Source organism: Nanorana parkeri, unplaced genomic scaffold (assembly GCF_000935625.1).
Source record: "Nanorana parkeri isolate BGI_ZX_2015 unplaced genomic scaffold, ASM93562v1 scaffold83, whole genome shotgun sequence".
Taxonomy (NCBI): Eukaryota; Metazoa; Chordata; class Amphibia; order Anura; family Dicroglossidae; genus Nanorana; species Nanorana parkeri.
The window spans coordinates 1,992,011-2,011,864 of NW_017306351.1; the positions used below are offsets into that span (position 1 = coordinate 1,992,011).

At 39.5% G+C, this 19,854-nt stretch overlaps 1 protein-coding gene across 1 annotated transcript in view; it reads right to left on the bottom strand.

Moving 5' to 3' along the window:
• Positions 1 to 19,854, bottom strand: part of RAC2 (ras-related C3 botulinum toxin substrate 2 (rho family, small GTP binding protein Rac2)) — a 66,542-nt gene that overhangs the window by 6,642 nt on the left and 40,046 nt on the right. The window contains exons 4-6 of the mRNA XM_018552295.1: positions 14,549 to 14,611; positions 12,690 to 12,849; positions 3,230 to 3,363 (exon numbers count right to left, since the gene is read on the bottom strand). Of these exons, the coding sequence (XP_018407797.1) occupies positions 3,233 to 3,363; positions 12,690 to 12,849; positions 14,549 to 14,611 (354 nt within the window). The 3' untranslated portion in view covers positions 3,230 to 3,232. The remainder of the gene's footprint in view (positions 1 to 3,229; positions 3,364 to 12,689; positions 12,850 to 14,548; positions 14,612 to 19,854) is intronic.

Consider the following 19,854-nt stretch of genomic DNA (forward strand, 5'->3'; position numbering starts at 1 on the left):
GTATACACACTTTAAGAGAGGCTATCTATGTATTACTTTAAAAAAATTAATTAATTTATAATTGCAATGTGTATGTGACGTTCGCTCACAAGATGAATGCTAGCATCAACATTTAAGGCAGGACAGTCAAAGAAAATGGCAGAAGCACAGTTGTCGTTCAAGCAGCGCAAACACATTTTGAAGTGGTATTTGAAATTCGAGAATGTTGTGAAAGTACAATGACAATGGAGGCATGAGTATGCAGCAGAACCTCCAACACGCCTAACAATTGCACACATTCATGATACGTATGAGACGCATGTTACTGTGTGTGATGTGCACAAGGGAAGATCCGCGAGGATTTGCACAGCAGCTTCTTCTGCTATTGGTTGTGAATCAGTTTACATGCTCGCCACTTACCTCAATAAGAATTTGCCAAGGCAGTGGATAGGACGAAGAGGTGGGGTTGAGTTTCCCCCACGTTCTTCTGACTTAACACCCCTTGACTTCTACCAATGGGGGACCTTAAAGGATGTGGTGTACCGTAGAAAACCAACTACACTGGCAGTACTTCAGGAAGAAATTGAAACGGCATGAGCAGCGATACAAGTGGGCACTTTGATCAACGTTGCTCAAGCAATAGTTCGCCGTAATCAAAAGTGTCTGGACACTGATGGTAGCCACATTGAGCACCTCTTGTAATTGGAAAAGTGACTTGTATTCACCTTTTGTTATCGGTATATATTGTGCATTACAATTTTAATACCATGTTTTTTTTTCTTTTCTTAAAATGTGTACACATTTCTTTGGCAGCCTCTGTATATTACTTTTGCACAAGGACTGATATTTATGAACTTTGATTGGAAATTTGCAAGTTGTTATTATGGTGATTAATTTTACTTGATATATTTGTAGGCTTGATTTTTCTGAATAATTTTATGGTATTTACCACTTTATAGTGAAGCAATTTTTCGTTAGATGGTTTAATTTTTGTGAACAATTTATGTCAATTAGCACTTTTTTGCACATTAGTTTAAGGCAGCTATAGTGCTGCACATTATTGTTTATCTATTTTTTGCTGTGATACAGCTACATTGATAGGGATTTTTTAAATTATAATCCTGTGATTATATTTGTAATAGCAAAATAAATTAACATGGTAATTTGTCCAAAACATAGTGGTTACAGAACTTGTGCACTCCCCACCAGTGGATTAATCTTTACCCAAATGGTAAAGTTTATTTCTGGTTTTACTCCGTTTGTATTCCAAAGCAAATTTCTTTCTTGTCTTTTTTGTAATTTTTAATTTTGTACATATTTCTATGCACTGCCTGTCTCTGTATATTAAATAGACAAAATTAATAAGTTGCATTCTGTGTACTTAGCTAAGAATACATACTCCTAGAGAGTATTACTAGTGCCTGTATTCATGAGTTCACTGCTATTCTACAAGAAACTGCATCATGTGTGCTGTCCACTAAAAAGAGTCAGTATTTCTGCCTATTTTATTCCTCCTGAGGAATCTATGGCAATACCACTTAGACAACAGTATCTTACCTTGTCTTGACAATGACAGGATAACAAAGTGTAACTTTCCCCATTATGGTACAATCAAGTCCCAAATAGGCAGACTTACAAGTGTTAGTATGCTCAAGGAGTGCTCCATGATGGGTTCTCTGCTGGCATACAGTCAGTGGCCTCCTTATAGGGTGCTGTGCTGGTGAAACTAGACGCAGAATGTGCCAATCTAGATGAAAACTGGACCAAGGTTTTTCCCTAAGCTGCAGATGTCTCCAGCGGTATTCCAGACCGTCCCTTTTCTGTGCCTGCTTGACAGGAACCTTTCCCTGCACTAGGCCTATCTCTCTATAGCCAGTGTGCACGGTCCTCACCCGGCAGGGCTCACCACATGGCCACAGCAAGGCATATATACAGCATATCCTCACAGTCTACAAGATGGCCACCCAATTCTCAAGAGAACTCTGTTTCCAATAAAATGCAGGCTCATCCAAGATGGTGGACACACTGGTGCCAAGCCTGACTTCCCCCTAGTGCCAAACAAACAGGAAAAAGTTCTAGTGAAACCAATTAAGGAGCTAATTACAGGTGGAGACATCTTGTGGAAGAAAGTGTGAACTACAAGTCTAACACCCTGTTACATGCCCCTAGCATTTAAACAGTGAAGGAAGCCATGGCTGTTGTCAAGCTGAGGTAAGTAAGCAGCTGGGTGGGGGTTTCAAGGCTAAATCAGGTTAGAGGGTAGAGAGGGTGGACTAATGCACCTTTATGGCAGGGGGAACACAGGCATCCAACACTCCTGTAAGTGTCAGATACTGCAGATTTTGCCGGAATCCTTAACTCTTGAACAGAATAAGCATTCACGCTGAGCTGTGGGACAAATGAGTGTAAACATTCAATATTTACAAGAAGCTTACTTTGACAGAGTCACTTTAAAAACATATTGGGGTCTATTCACTAAGCTGCCGAGGGCAGCCGAGTGAATGACGGTTCTAGAAATAAACAACCATAGAGATGTAATCAAGTGCAAGATAAATCAGAAAACGGAACATGTGCATACAATAACAAGACTCCGAAAATGCAGCTCCCTCTTGTGGCAAACAGTATGTGGCAATATGTGGCAATATAAATAAAATGTGCTAAAATATACATATTTTTTCCTTTGTGCAAAACCTGTTAAAGTAGATGTGCATTACATTTTTTTGATAAATCACTTTATCAGAAACAATTTCCTTGTTTTAAATTAAATACTTATTTTCATCTTTTTTAACCCTTTGCTGCATCTAATCACTGTGGATCTCCTGCAATCACTTTGCAGCCTCTCATGTCTACATGCATGCACTGTCTTTCTTCAGCAGTGGACCATGCTTGCACAATGTGTGCTGAAAGGGCGGCTGGTACTCCATTGGGAGCCCATGTGACAGGGTGGAAATGCAAGAGCACAATTGCCACTCCATGAAGGGGGTGCCTGAATATGGACCTTAATGGCAGAATCACCAGGTAATATATTTTAATGATAGCTCTAGATCTAACAATAATCAAAATGACTTATGAAATTACAATACATAATTAATTAGTAATAAATTAGAAAAATTGTTAAAGCGTATCTGAGACTTTAGTGATTCGGGTTTACATATACATTAGGTGCTTTCGATAATACACCTCATGAAAGGTCAAATAAGAAATAAAGATCAGAGAAGTGCAGACATTCCATGTTCAATCTGTAGCTCACCTTTTACACCAAGACACACTTGGGACTTTTGGTCCGGGTGGGTGGTGGACATAGCACAGCTCTAATAGCCTCATCAAACACTGTCTTTAGTCCACGCTGCGTGAGAGCCGAGCACTCTAAATACTTCACAGCCTCTGCAGACACAGAGAAAAATTTTTTTTAATAAAAGAGCAAGATTTCACAACAAAGCTTTGAATCATGAATGGAATGCTGGGAGACAATACAAAAGACAAAAAATAAAAAGCGATACAAGGACAGTGCCAAGAAAGAAAGGCAAAGCTGATACGTGATCAGGATAGACAGCAGTCTGGTTGCTTTCACTCGTTCATTATGGAAGCAGGGTTGTTTGTTGGCCTATTTGTATTCAATCTTTGTCTTTACTGAACCCAAAATAAGATCATTAACCATTCTTCTCAGCAACACCATCAACCTCTCACTTTCTATTGTCCACAGTGTGTTTACTGTCACCTTTCCTGCGATTGAATACATGTATCAAATACACAATATGACCTCCTTGGTATCTTTCCTATTTCAGTTTCAGGTTAATACTAGATGCCTTAACCTAGATGCTCAAACGTTGATATTTAATGTATAAATGGTCACAGGTACACTGGATGTAGATATTAATGCAATTACGAGATATTCCACCACATCGGTTGACTCTTTCTGTTCCACTATCCATTATATAAAATCAATAAAACAAACTAGTTAGGGGATTGATGCCATTTCAAAATACAATGTTAACTTTACATATGTTTCAGGTTAGTACAGAAAGAATGGTTAGCATTGTGGCTTTTTTGGCTCTTGGAGATTCCAACTGTGGGTTTTTTACCCCATGGTTCATTTTCTCAAGACCTTTGGAGTCTAACTTCTGCATTCTCCATAATTTAACGCAGGGGTAGACAAACTCCGAGCCCTCCACCTGTGATGCAACTATAAATCCCACTATGCATTGCAAGACTTCGACAGCCACAGGTATGACTTCCAGATACAGATGCATAATGTGATTTGTAGTTTCACCACAGATGGAGGGCCAGAGTTTGCCTATCTCTGATTTTGAGTATATGAAATCCATCTTGGAATGTGACTTCTTGAGAGCAAAGGGATGGACCAGGCAATTCAGGTGCTTAGATCTCCCCTCCTCTCCCAGACACTAGTATAATGATAGCCAGCCATTAGATTTCCATGTGTTGCAGTATTATAACTCCTAGCATATCAGACCAGGGAGCTGACAGGACATGCTGGAAATTGCAGTTCCCCAGCAGCTGGAAATTCACTACCTATTTATTTACCTACTTATAGACATAAGAAATATGAGTGACCTAACCCATTACAGATACAACAGAAGCATTAAAGTGGAGTGTAAGACAGGTAGCTGAAGTATTTGACAGATTAACGTATAAGATGATGAGTCATAATAGAATTAAACAGCTTGACATGTTTTCAATACAATGAAAATGATCCTTTAAACCAGTAGGCACCATCTGGTCATATAGTTGCAGCATGTGCCACCTCTGGGACTCGTCTGTGTTATAGAAGCATACTGAAAATATTAATGAATTTTGTTAATATTGATTTTCTTTCCTACCTACACCCACAGATTCCTGCAAGAGTGGAGAAGAAAATGAAGGCAGCAGCTCTGCAATGTACTTAAATCTGGTACATCACCATTTACTTACATCCTATCTTTTATGAAGGTGCCACAATGTTCTGGGCTCCTAGTCACCATTTAGAATGTGATATTGTTTAAGAGAAGGCTACTAGTCAATGACACACTGAGAAGCATATACCTGTTGTTATTATTATGGTGTTTATTTATACGCCATTATAAAATTGAAATATCTTTTCTCTAGCCTTACTTTGTACATCTATTTAGGGAGAGTGATACTATCATTTGGCTCCAGGGCTGTTTCAGCTGAGCAGAACATGGAATTCTGGTACGGATATTTTACCAGCTGAGCTCCCAGGATACTGTATAGAAGGGCCCTTCGGATTTATCCATTGCAGTGCATTCTGACGTTGCAGTGGCACTCTAATGCATTAAGGTGCACTGCATTTGAAAAAAATGGTTCTTGTTCACTTTTCTGTCTGTTTTGGTGCGTTGGTAGCATGTTAAATGAATGGGCTGCCTTAGTGCAAGCCGTGACATAATGCTAATGCACCACAATAGAATGCCTAGACATACCTCCAACCTACTGAGATGAGAAAGAGGGACACCTTTTACCACAAAGTACTGAAACAAAGGATTCATCCCTCTCAGCTCCCACACCCATAGTTACGAGGACTAAGAAGAATTAATAAAAAAAAAAAATAATTGGTCATACACACAAGTGCTTCTTTTCATCACTACTTTTCCTTTATACTGGATATTCAAAACAACAAATGTTGTCATTTAGAGGCTGGGTGAAAGGTTTAGTGTCTACACATTAGACCACAAAGAGTGTCAACTGAGGAGGAAGAGTAACAGAAGCATTTGGTTTCAAAAGAGGCATAGTCCCTCCAAATGAGGTATAGTTGGGGGATATGCCTAGGTGTGAATGGGTCCTAATGAGCTATGTATGTAATGTATGACTTTTTATTTACTAGCAAACATGAAGAACTAACATTTTTTCAAACAAAAACATCAGTTGCCTTTATTTTTTTTCCTACAATTATTGTTACTTGTGTATTACCAGCCCTGGAAAAATCCACATTATCAAACAACCTACCATTAAAGGGTATCTTTCAACTGACACATGCTTGGCAGAGAAGCCTTTGATAAAAGTGGCACTGGTTCAGATTCAATGTGACTGTTACAAAACGAGTACATGACATGGGTCAGAGAGGGCTTCTGCAGTCAGAGGCTTCTCGGTCAGGTGTGTATGATAATGACACCGTTTCTTGGGTTACCACTATTACTAATATACTGTTGATTCTTCCCAGCAAAAGGAAAGCTTTTTTTTATTTTCAGTATCAATTTTAGTTGCAAAGCACTCCCACTGTAAAAACCATTGGCATGTAAATTATTGTGTTGAAAATAAAATAGAATTATTACATAAATATCTGTCCCTAAAAAGGAAACTGTAAGTGGTTTTGGATGAATTTTGTTTAATTTTTTTATATCAGGTTCTTTATGTTCCCAAAATGCATTGCTTACAGGATGCACCCATGAGGCTAGTTTTGCAGAGAATTATAAGTTCTCTAATAAGAGAGTACACCAATAGCTTCTCCCTTTGTGTCTGTCTCTCTATGACTAAAACTCAATACACAGAGAATGAAAGGAGAGTAGAGGAAGGGAGGGATGAGTTATTCTTCTAAATAATCAGCTCTGTTTGTAATTTGAGCTCCATGTATATGGTCTGTAAAAAAACGAGGTACATTCACACATCTGCTGTACATTTGCATTATGTTACACTTTATTTATCACTATGGAAGATGTGCTGCAAACAGCTCCAAAGATGCAGCAAGGTGCACAATGCTAGCACACGTGTAATGTAGTCGCACTGATTAAACTGTAGATAATTTGGGACACACGCACAGGGGAATCGTTAACATTCAATTCACATCTTCCTATGGAGTCATTCTTACACTGCCCCGTCCAGTGATATGTCATTCTCTAACAACTTACTGCTAATATACTGTATGCTGAGTGATTTCACTTGCATGGGTATAGGGCACCGATTTTGTTTTTTTCTGTGTTTGTGTGTCTTGTTTTGTGTATTTGCCTTGGATGCTGACATGATAATAGAGGTTTAAATGGAATCTGGATCATATGACCTTGTATAATATACTCTGATCAGCCATAACATTATGACCACTGAGAAGTGAAGTTAATAACATTGATTATCTCATTACAATAGCATATAGAAATGGGTGGGATATACTAGGCAGCAAGTGAACATTTTATTGATGTGCAGAAAAAATGGGCAAGCGTAATGATTTGAGTGACTTTGACGAGGGCCAATTTGTCATACCTAGACAAATGGGTCAGAGCATCTCCAAAACTACAGATCTTTGGACGTTCCTGGTCTGCAGTGGTTAGGACCTACCAGAAGGGGTCCAAGGAAGGAAAACTGGTAAACCAATCCAATAGAAGAGCACCTTTAAGTCAAGTTGCTGAAACTGTTAATTCAGGTTCCAATAGAAAGGTTTCTGAACACACAGTGCACTGCAGTTTGTTGTGTATGGGGCTGCATAACCACACACCAGTCAGAGTGCCCATCTTAACCCATGTCCACCACCAAAAGCCCTACAATGGGCATGTGGGCATTAGAACTGGACCACGGGGCAATGGAAGCTGTTGAACTGGTCTGATGAATCATATTTTCTTTTACATCATGTGAATGGCCAGTTGTGTGTATCACTTAGCTGGGGAAGCTTTGGGCAATGTTGTGCTGAGAAATCTTTGGTCCTGCCATTCATGTGGATGTTACTTTAAAATGTTTTCATTAGTTTCATCAATCGAAAAACAAATATACGCTATCTTGGATTTGGCCACCAGCGCATTTTATCCTGGAGGCGGGGAGTATGATGTCACATGACACCGCACATGCGCAGCGTTGGGTGACATCACACGTCTGTTGAGGGGGGTACAATTTTCTGTTCTTGCCTCAGGCACAAAAGGAGCTAGCTACGTCTCTGGTTTGAGGTGTTGACTTGGCCTCCAAATTCTCCAGATCTCAATCCAATTGAGCATCTGTGGCATGTACTGGAAAAATAAGTCTGATCCATGGGGGGCCCACCTTGCAAGTTACAGGGCTTAAAGGATCTGCTACTCATGGCTTGTTGTCAGATACCACAGCATACATTCAGAGATCTAGTGGAGTCCATGCCTTGACAGGTTATGGCTGTTTTGGTGGTAAAAGGGGGGCCTACCTAATATTTAAAGTGTGGTCATAATGTTATACCTGATCGGTTTATGAGGTCCATCACAGAATTTGAGTCTGTGTCCAGTAAGGGTGAGAGTGGCCACTGATGGGTGATTTTTGGAGCATTTCTACACTTTAGTTGCTATTTGAGATATCTGCACTTTGAAGAAATACCTTTTTTTTTCACTGTGAAGAAAGGCTTTATTTGCACAATTGTATGAAGCGCCTGAAGTTGGATTATAGAACTTCATAAAATAAATCTTGTTTGCTATGTACTGTATAATGTTATCACTATATATCACTGCAATAAACTATACAATGCATTAAATAAACTTTATGGCTGTTGGGAGGGTGATATTATTATTTTATTATTGTATTCATACTAAACTGAACGTGACTACTTGATATAAATGTTCCTAATTAATTTATTCTTTATAGGCCAGCTCTTCGAAAGGTGTATCTTCCCTTTAAGAAATCCAGTGCTCATAGTAAATCCTGTGGCACCACTTGTAGGTCAGTAGGTGTTACTACAAGCAAGTAAAATGCTAGGCAAGCATTTATGGTTTCTGTTTAATGAAGATATCCAACAGTAAATCTGCCTTCTATGATAGTAGATGAAGGTTAATCTCCATGGCAAACTTCAAGATATTAAACTCCTGAGTTTAGTGTCAGTTTAAGAAGATAGGTCGTTGTATGCTAAAGGATGCTATGCTGCAACTTCATGCAAGTACTGATTATACATTAGAATAAAGAGGTCAGCAGCATTTGTCCTCAGTTCTCCTTTTTAATGTTTATCTGTACCCTTCTGTCCTGTTGCTTCTATATGTCACAGCTTTGGGGGTTGGTTATTTTGTCTCTTGCAAAGCCCTGGCGAGTTTATTTTTAAAAATGGTTTGTAAATCTGATCCTCTGGATGGCAGTGCCATGGTTTCGCCTAAGGGGTAGACAAGCGTCTTTCTTTATTTCTGCTTATTGAAACTGCACACTTAATCTCCCATGCATATATAAATGAAAATACTGATTTAAGTAGATATTTATTTATGGTTATGTTTTCTTATGTTATGAATGTACAGCTCCTAAGGCAATCATGAGATGGACATTTTATATGGTGTTCAATTATGGATTATCCATATAACTATTCCGACCTAGGTCAGAAGATCAGAAAATAACTTTTCTTTAGCTTTGTTAATCTTTTGATGCCTGCACAGCAAAATAATAACCCACTGTTTTCACTGTTGCTTGTTAAATTGTTTACATGTTAATGCATGGCTTTATGTATGTATTACATTGCTCCCGAGGACACTTGGTTGTCATAATAGGTACTAAAGTCACTCACACATGCTTAAATCCAATATTCCAATCATACCTTTCAAAAACTGACAGCGTTTACACTGCTTTCAAGTAGTTTTCTTGAGATTTAAAGTGACACTAAACTCAGGAGTTAAACCTTAAAAATGCATTCAAGTTCCTTAACTATTAACAAAACTGCACTTATTTGTGTATCATTCATCTGTAGATCCTCAAAACATCTCTGAATTCATGCTGCCACTGTCCTTCCTTCTGGAGGGTGGCTACTTTTGTTCCCCATGGTTCCTGTATGTGTTGTAAAGTAGTCACCACTCTAAGCTTGCTCCTGTGCAATATTTTATTACGGTGTAAAAAAAAGTGACCAAACAAAGAAATGTAGAGCCGCACACTGGCAAAATTAACAAGTAGCACTCCAAACGTCCCTTTCCACTGAAGCACTGCACACCTGCTGGAGCTTAATGATGAATAATTAATTCAGATCAAACAAATCTACATGGTATAGCAAAACAGTTCCTTGTATTTTCCCCCACAAACTCATAGTCATCATGTTTCTAAACATCTGGCTCTCCAGGTGTCAACCCTGCTTCCATAAACTTCCTGTCCAGTACAGGATCACAAGGGGCAGAACAGTCTCCAGCAGCTCTCCACCTACCAGCATAGGGAAGGGAGGAAGGAGAATGGAGGAGCGGGAGCAGGGGGCAGGGGAGAGTCTTGCCTTGCTGTGTCTGTGTGTTTGTGGACATACACACAGCTTACTAGCACACACAAGGGCAGCTCCATGGGACCCTGTAAGAGAAAGGAGCCACCCTAAAACAGGATATCAGGGCCAATGCTCTGGGGACCAAATGATTCTGTAGAAAACTAAAGCTTTTAAAGATAAAGGAGCAGTATCCTATGTAATTGATCTAATCAGCATTTGAAAACGCTTAAAAAAGGTTGACTATAATATCACTTTAATCTCATAGCATCATCATTCCTGCCAGAAGAGAGTGAGGGATGGAGTGTCTCTGCTACTTGTAGTAATAAAAGTTTGCAAGTGAATTCAGAGACCATGTGTGGCTGTAAGTTATTGTATTCTGGAGTTATGGGAAGTGATGCCCATGGCTGGAGTGTTGCATAGAGCTTGGAATCGTGAATAGGATTGCAAGGTTTGCTTTTTTTAAATGATTGTATTTTAGATCCTAATTCAGTTGAGAGTTTGTATCAAACTGAAAATATGAAACCACGTGTGTCACGTTGGAAGAAAATGTTTTCAAATATAATCAAAAATGATAATCAAATCTGTATAACATTTGATGGAAAACTGATATGTATGACTGGCCTAATTGATTGAGTGCTTGGTGTGTTTCTAATATCTCTGAACGGCTGGGTATGGTAAGACTGATGAGAGTGATTAAATTCTAGCTGTACACAAAGCAGACAAGCAGGGAGTATATACGAGCCTAGCAGACTCATCTAATAAGGCAGTGAACAGATGATGATTATGTGCATTTTATTATATTATTATTATTATACAGGATTTGTATAGTGCCAAACGTTTGTGAAACACTTTACAATATAAAGGCACTTTTGCAGGCACATTCCCTTCCATTAATCAGTCAGGGGTCACCTGGAGAATAATAGATGACTGTTAATTGCTATCTGTGGCTTTCTGCTTTTTACTTGTTTCTCCACCGCTTTCAAAACAAGAGCTATCATTTTATGGAAATGTAGATTGCTGCTGTAAAACAAGGAGCAGCTATATACACTAGTTACAGTATTAACACTTTCAACTTCTACCTTGTACTGAGACTCAGACTCTCATACCCTGAAATTGTGTCTGTCCTGACCTCCATTATTACCTGGTGCTGACTGGAAACACAGGTTACACCAAAACAAAACTGGAGGAAAATGCAATTGTATTATGGAAGTAGAGTTTTTCCTTTGTTCTTACACACTCAACCATGACATGTAGAAAAGCAGGAGTGGCCAGTTTTTCCCACATGTGCCTGACCCTTTTGCTGGCATTACACAGTGCTATTCTCTTGCAATTTCAGCATTTGATCACAAAAACATTCAATAAGATGTAGTAGACCTATCAACAGCAGTTTTGATTGTTTCACTGCTTTAATGGAAACTGTTAATGATTAGTTGTTTTGATCCACATACTTGTTTTTTTATCGTTAGAGGGGTAAAAGTGATTGAAATTGCTTTAGAATTGCCTAGGTTATTGCGAAAATTGGAAAGGTAAGTATCCCACAAGCAGTAAAGCTGGCCACACATGGGCAAATGGGGCCAACCAAAATTTCCATCTGATAGCCCTTATTTACAGCAGACATGACCATCTATGCTGACCAGATGCCACATGCCTATATTATGAAGGAGACAACTGACCATATAACAGCAGCATATAAATAAATTAATGTCACCTTCAAATGACTACACCCTCTATATCAGTAATTGTATATCCTACCAGACATCTCTTGACCTGAAAAAATGGTGGCCATCACTTGGCTTTATATTAGCAGAGAAGGTAGAAGACAACCTTTCTGTGCAGGCTAATTGTCCATTTATACTGTATATGTACAATTTACAACAGCCAAAACTTTGCTTTCAATAGAGTAGAAAAAGACTGTTGTGGGGGATTTGTCTTTATTTCCTGGAAGCATGACAGGAATACATAATAAAACCAATTTACTGAAACAGAAAGTGAGGAGAAATCTTCTCAATGGGTGTATGTATAAAGTCACTCGCACTCCAATAGAATTTCAAGTCAAAACTGTTTATTGACTCGATTGCTATCACATCATACAGCGACGTTTCGGAACAACAGCGTCCCCTACTTCATTCTGTTCGCCTGAAGAAGGAACCCCTGCTGTTCCGAAACATCGCTTTATGATGTGATAGAAATCGAGTCAATAAACTGTTTTTGACTTGAAATGCTATTGGAGTGCGAGTGACTTTATACATACACTTATTTTGGATTGCAGAGGCATCTGCAGTCACTTTGGCACCCACCCGACTCTAAGGGTATTATTCGGTCAGGAGTGCGATGGGTACACTGGATCTTGCCAATGGGAACACAGGCAGCAATACAAAAACTAAAGTTTTAACACTATATTTAAAATAGACTAAAAGGTTTGCCTATAGTTCCACTTAATTTTTCTTACCTACCGGTGTTCTTAGATTCCATCGGGGTTAGGTAGCCAGTTTAGGTACGAGTAGTGTTATGTACATTTTCTCTTTCAATAAACTCTGCGAGTGCTTAGCAATCTTTCGGTACTCACACTAATAATTTAAGAAAGTGTTTTAGTGCCCATACTCACCAATCTCCTTGGCTAATGCCAGACCCTGGGGGTAAGAAATTGGTGCCAGCTTCTTTTCTTTAAGCTTCTCAATGGTTTCCTTGTCATCACGCAGATCCAGCTTGGTGCCCACAAGAATTATAGGGGTGCTGGGGCAATGGTGCCTCACTTCTGGGAACCACTAGCAAACAAAACAAAAGAAATGATACAGAATAAGCCTCATAGAACATCTTTTGTTTTGGGGAATTATACAAGTAGGTGCTTGTTCCCTTCTAGGGATTAGACATTTTCTTGCTTTTATGTTCATGCCATGTGTAGCACATACAGCACAGTACACAGTTTGATAAATCTCTAGCCTGTTGTTTTCATTGTTGTTGATTCCCAGAAAAAGCTTTTACGGTATGAAGTAGTTCTTAGAACTGATATTTCCTAGATGGCTAAGAATGAATTAAGTTGTCAGTGACAATAGTGGACAAGAATAGACAAACATCCATATGCACAGATGGTCCTTTTTTGGGGATCTTAAAGCAAAGTGAGAGCATCGAGTGACCCATTTATGATCACCTTACCAGAGCTCTCTTGCCACTCCTACCTTCTCCACAGATGGATCTGAAATATGTCAGCAACCCAGGGTAGAGATGGCATCACTTCCTCAGTCATGCAACAGTGTTGAAGCCTAGTGATTGGCTACAGATCACTTGCTCCCCCATACCCAAAAGTGCAAGGGCAAGGTGAGTGTAGCCGGAGACAAGGGATACTGTTGCAGAGTCACTTTCACTTTGCTCTGCTTGGGTAAGGTAATAGAGTTTCTTTAAAAAACAGTTTGAGGCAATAAAAATCAATCAGTGATCTTTTAAGGCTAGCCATGAATTATTGCCTACCATAAAGACAGACAGTCCACTCAATTTGCCTTAAACTAAGTTATATGTAAACAACTGCAGTCAGATTCCACAGTTCTCATATCATATCTCTTAAACTTGTGCTGTGCAGCTTCCATTCTCTCTGCTTGATGAATCATCTGCCAGATTCAAACTACTAAGGGAGCTTTAAATCTAACTAGTAGCTGTGAAAACATCATAGCTCTTGCACGTTGATACCTTCATCATTCTATGTATATGTGAGGGGCAGTAATGAGCCTACAGTGGGCGTGTTTGGCAATATTTATCCTGCATTACATTGAGAGAAGCAGTTCTGTGACAAAAGCAGCAGGGTAGACCCAAGCACTAAAGCAATGCATGAATGAGAAAAAACGAAAAAAATTAAGCATGTACAGTATATCGTGTTTGCTCTGTGCATACGAAAACATGTGAGTTGAGACGAAAGTATACTTTACTATGTTGGTCTCCACCTAAAACTGTTTTCAGATCAGGTACTACTTAGCTTTAAAGTGGAAATAAACTGTCTTTACAAAAAAAGAGAGATTTTTTTATAGCAGAAGAGACTGTGTAAGCCTCTTCTGCCAAAATGCTCCTACCTGCCTTTCAGCCATTTTTGTTTCTGTGCACTGAGCCGCACATGAGCGGGAGTTGCATCATGCTGGCCCGGCCAACAAGGAGGCCGAAGGAGCAGAAACACTGACAAGGGTCAGGTGATAATGGCAGTGCCGGTAATGGAGGGGGCAATGGACAGTGCAGGGGGGGATTGTACTCAAGATAACTCAACCATAATGTGCTAATGCTGTAAGATGTGCTGTGCATATTAGCACATTATGGCAAACACCTCGGTGGAGGAGGGGGGGGGGGCAAATTTTTTGGCACACTCCACTTTATGTCTGCTTTAAAGATGTCATATCTACAGCCATTATTATGAAAGCACACACAAAACTGGTATTTAATTCAAGGCTATGTCATTCATGTCTTAATCTGGATGTCCATTCTTACCTTTGCACGAACATTTTCATAGGATGCGGGACTCACCAAAGAAAAGCAAATCAGGAAAACATCCTGAAATGGAAAATAGGATTTGCTGTAATTCTGTGATGAAGTAAAAATTAAAAAGACAATCTGCAGAGGTCAGACATCTTAATACATTTGATAGCAAATCAGAACATTTTATGTACATCTTCTAAAGCACTCAACTGAACGGAAATGGGCTTTAAGCTTGGATATACATTGCACAACAATACGCTAGCCTTCTCCTAATAGCTGAAAAATCAGTTGTCAGGAGAAGTAAAATATGCTGTCATGTTCTTGCTCACACACACACACACAACATTTTAACCTCGTAAAGAACGAATAGGCAGATGAGGTTGAGCAGGCATACATTTTATTCATTCATCTAAAGAAAAAAAGCTCTGCAAAACTCGGTATAGTTTTGTCATATCTAGTAAATTTGAGCAGATTCCAAATCTGGCCATAGAATTATGTCATTGATAGATTTTTATATATACTGTAGTCTTAAAGCAAACCTTGCATTACAACAACATGAACATATTAGTTGCACGAATTATTTGTCTAGTTCTGCATACAAGTGTACCAATTATGAGTACAGTATGCAAATGAAGATGCACTTAAAAAAATGCAAAAACTGGTATATACTATGTTTATGTATATTTTATTATAATTATTTGTATATGTTTTAAATTTACTTTGTTTTTAAAATCGTAACATATTTATTTAGTATCTACTGGAGTACTCATTATTGCATCCACTGACATGTTATTATCAATGGATGCAATAATAACCCCCTACATTGGTGGCTCTGACTGCAATAATAACCCACAACATAGGTGTTAGTGACCACAGTAATAACCCACAGCATTGGCGTCAGTGGCTGCAATAATTACCCCCAGTATTGGTGCCATTAACCACAATACTAACCCTCAGCATAGGTGTCAGTCACCGCAACCATATCCACCAGCATTGGTGTCGATTACTACAATCATTTCTCCAAGCATTGGTGTCGGTGGCGGCAATAGTAATCCCCAGTGTTGGTGTTAGTGGCTGCAATTATAATCCCCGTCACTAGTGTCAGTCTCCGCAATAACAAAATCCAGCATTGGTGTCAGTGGCTGCAGTAACAACCCCCTGCATTAGTGTCAGTCAGTGCAAAAATAACCCCCAGCATTGGTTTCATTGACTGTAATAATAACCTACAGGACTGGTTTCTATTCACGCAATAACAACCCCCAGCACTCGTGCCATTGACTGCAATAATAACCACCAAGCATTGATGTCTGTGGTCACTATAGTGACCCACAGCATTGGTATTGTCGGGCGGAGATCACTCAGATTGGCAGTACTGGATTCATTTAGGGCTTTTTTTGGATTCATTTCATTTTTTGGATTGATTAGGCCAGATATGGGAACGTATATTGGGAAGTGCCCAACATGCGACAAGCTGCACAGGCAGAAGCAGCAGGCCACATGAAGACTGTGGGTCATGTGTTGGGCACCAGGGTTCTGCATTGTCTAACTTTAGCGGGACCTTATATGGCAACCACTGCAGAACAGACATTAGAGTACAGTAGTCTGCACTGGCATGGTTGTGCAGTATCAAATATGCCTTCGTTGCACCTACCTAGGAATTTGTGTGGCACAAATAGACAGGAAGCCCTGTAGGAGAAAGGCTCTGTCAAGTGAACACAAATATACTGTTTAGCTCATTGCAGTTTCTCCTTTTCAAGTTTCATCTGGCAATGTGATTTATAGATAGGATCATACCAGTAAACTTAAATTCCTAGAATGCTCCATGTTACACTGTGCGTCATAAGAATAGTAAATCTTCTTTTATTTTAAAACTAATAAATAGTAAATAAGACTCTGTTATGACGCCTTGTTGTGACGCCTTTATTATTGTTTTATTATTATTGTTGTGCTATAATCTCCTGTGCTGTTTAAACTAGGTGTTATAACAAGGGAAATAAAACAGAGATATAAAAACAAGAGCCATAGCAAGAGTAAAAATAAACAATAAGGTGATCAGTGCCAGTAAGTGTAATGTGAAAATAAGAGCTACCAAGCACTAAGGATATAACTAAATATCAGGAAAATGTAAAAAAACAATAATGTGCCGAGCTAATAATCATACATATCTAAAATTGAAACATATATAAATGAGTCACCTATATGAGCCTTCAAACAAATGAGGCATAGAAAATATCTACACACAGACAAAAAAGCAATATAGACAAAAAGAGTCCCAGGAAAAAACAAAAGCAAATAATGGTGATTGTGAAAAAAAATTCCTCAGATGATTCGCAGCCAATCTGCATGTAACTCTCAGGTAAGGATAATCACACAATGCGGTCAGACCTTCACCTCCACCCAGTGAGTGATGACAACAAGTGAGTGCTCACCTGGGGAGGTAGACCCACAGAGCTAGGTCAAATGCGCTTTTTTCCTTCTTAATGGGGGAGGGAAGCCCATGCACAGAAAAGGCGATAAGGTCTCCTCAGATCACAGGTACCAGTATAACTCCAGGAGGAAAGAGAAAAAGGACAAGGACATAGTGCGTAACGTCCAATAAAATCCAATTTATTAAATAAAAAATGTGTACTCACAATGGTGTAAACAGTACACGCATTTGGTATTGCTGCATCAAACCAGCAAGGCAAATGGCAGCAAAGCGATGCAAAAACCTGTTCGTCCGGCTCAGCTCAGTGCAGTGACATCAGAAGCTCTGCCCTACGTACGTTACGTCAAAACACGTGACTTCATCAGGGATCTTGGCTGCGAATCATCTGAGGAATTGTTTTGCACAATCACCATTATTTGCTTTTTTTTTTCCTGGGACTCTTTTTGTCTATATTGCTTTTTTGTCTGTGTGTAGATATTTTCTATGCCTCATTTGTTAGAAGGCTCATACATGTGACTCATTTATATGGGGATAGGATAGTATTGATTTATCTTGTTAGCAGAAGAATAATGGAATTCTGTAAACATTGTATCTTTCAATACCCTCTCCCAGACTACTAAAATGTGGCACAGATTCTATCCCTTTTGCCAATCATTTGTGGCTACTGCACCTGCTACAAGGACGTTTCTTGCCTCCTGAAGTGGACCCGATATGGCAACCACTGCAGCACAGACATTAGAGTACAGTAGTCTGCACTGACATGGTTGTGCTGTATCAAATATGCCTTCGTATTAGACAGGAAGCCCTGTAGGAAAAAGGTTCTGTCAATTGAACACAAAAATACTTTTTGTGTTCACCCAGGGGTTTTAGCTCTTTGCAGTTTCTCCTTTTCAGGTTTCATCTGGCAATGTGATTTATAGATAGGATCATACCAGTAAACTTAAATTCCTAGAATGCTCCATGTTACACTGTGCGTCATAAGAATAGTAAATCTTTTATTTTAATACTAATAAATAATAAATAAGACTCTGGGCCTTTATTATTGTTTTATTATTATTGTTGAGCTATAATCTCCTGTGCTGTTTAAACTAGGTGTTATAACAAGGGAAATAAAACAGAGATATAAAAACAAGAGCCATAGCAAAAGTAAACATCTACAATAAGGGCCAGTCCACACCTGTGCAATCCGTGACCGCGCGGTAATCGTGCACGATACTGCGCGGATTAGCGCCGGTCACTGAGTCGCCCATCACCGACATTCACGCAGTGGGTGCCATTATTTTCTAATGGCACCCCAGTCGCGCCGGGCGGATCGTGTGGTTTCCTTAAAAGATAGATCGAAAACAAACCCAAAACTCGGGTGCGTGCCGATGCGACCGCAGATGCCTCCGCCAATAGTAAAAAATCGATAAATGGTCACTCGCACTCCAACTTGCAAAGTCAACACCTTTTATTTACTTAGATAGTGTCACATTTATAGCGATGTCTCGGAACCAAGTGGCTCCTTCTTCAGGCAAACATACATTTTCCCTAAAAGAGTGTCGTGTATCGCAAAAAAAAGGTACATGTACCTTTTTTTCTGCGATTGCCACGCAGATGTACCCCATTGAAACCAATGGGGCCACGTGGCAATCGCGCATGAACGCGCGATCCCGGGACGTGCGTCCCGGATCACTCAGCTCTGCACCGGCCCTAAAAGAATGACACTATTAGAGGTCCTATTACTCATCTCCATGCCTTAAAATGTAACTGTACTAAACTATAACAGTGTAAAGTATTTTTTCGAATACTTTTACCAGATCCATAAACCTTGAGAGCCTATTCATACTTGAGCATTCCATTGCATTAATGCACCAATGTTAACATTAACATATAAACAACAACAAAACTTTACATTTAGGATAGTATTGATTGATCCTGTTAGCAGGAGAATACTGGAATTCTGTAAACATTGTATCTTTCAATACCCTCTCCCAGACTAATGAAATGTGGCACAGATTCTATCCCTTTTGCCAATCATTTTTGGCTATTGCACCTGCTACAAGGAAATGTCTTGCCTCCTGAAGTGGCCATAGGATATATGGACCAGCCGGTTCTGATGCGTAGGACTGGGTTGCGATTTTCTGACTCCAGCACATCATACTAATGGCAGCAAGTCCAAGCACCGCATGACAGACACATGAGGGGTCCATGTAAATGTTTTTGTTGCCTAGTTCATTGTCTACAACCAGGACATACCATTTTATATTTTTACATAGCTCATAACATGTACTATCAGAAGGGATCATTTTCATCCCCATAATATTTAGGATTTTATTAGTGATGAAACTTAATCCTTCTGATCTTTAAGAAAATTAGTATTGCAGGGATGGGCCAATAAATCGGTACATGTTGGATAACTGTAGTTTCTGATTGTTTGAGAGTTAATAGTAACTCTCAAGAACCCCCCACAGCACTAATAGCAAATAGCAGTGTGGCTATTGCTCCCATCCACTGCCCGCTGTTTCCATTCACCTGCTGGCTGTGGAATTGCTTGAGGGGATTGCTTGAGAATTACTATTAACTTGGAAGCAACCAGAAACTACAGTTATCTGACATCTGCCGATCCCCATGGGTGCCGGATACCTGGGAGTTTACTGTGCATATTTATCTTTTAGTGTTTTACCATCGATATCCTTTAAGATAGCACTGTACTAATAACTCAAAATATGTGCTCACTGAAATTACACTAAGAGGAATTTACTAAGCCTGGAGCACACACACACTGGAACAACCAGGGCCGGATTTACTCCACCTGCCGCCCCAAGGCCAGGTTCCACAATACGCCCCCCCGCGCCGCTACCCCCCTCCCCATCAATTGAGAATGGCAACCAGATGGCAGGGCGGGGGG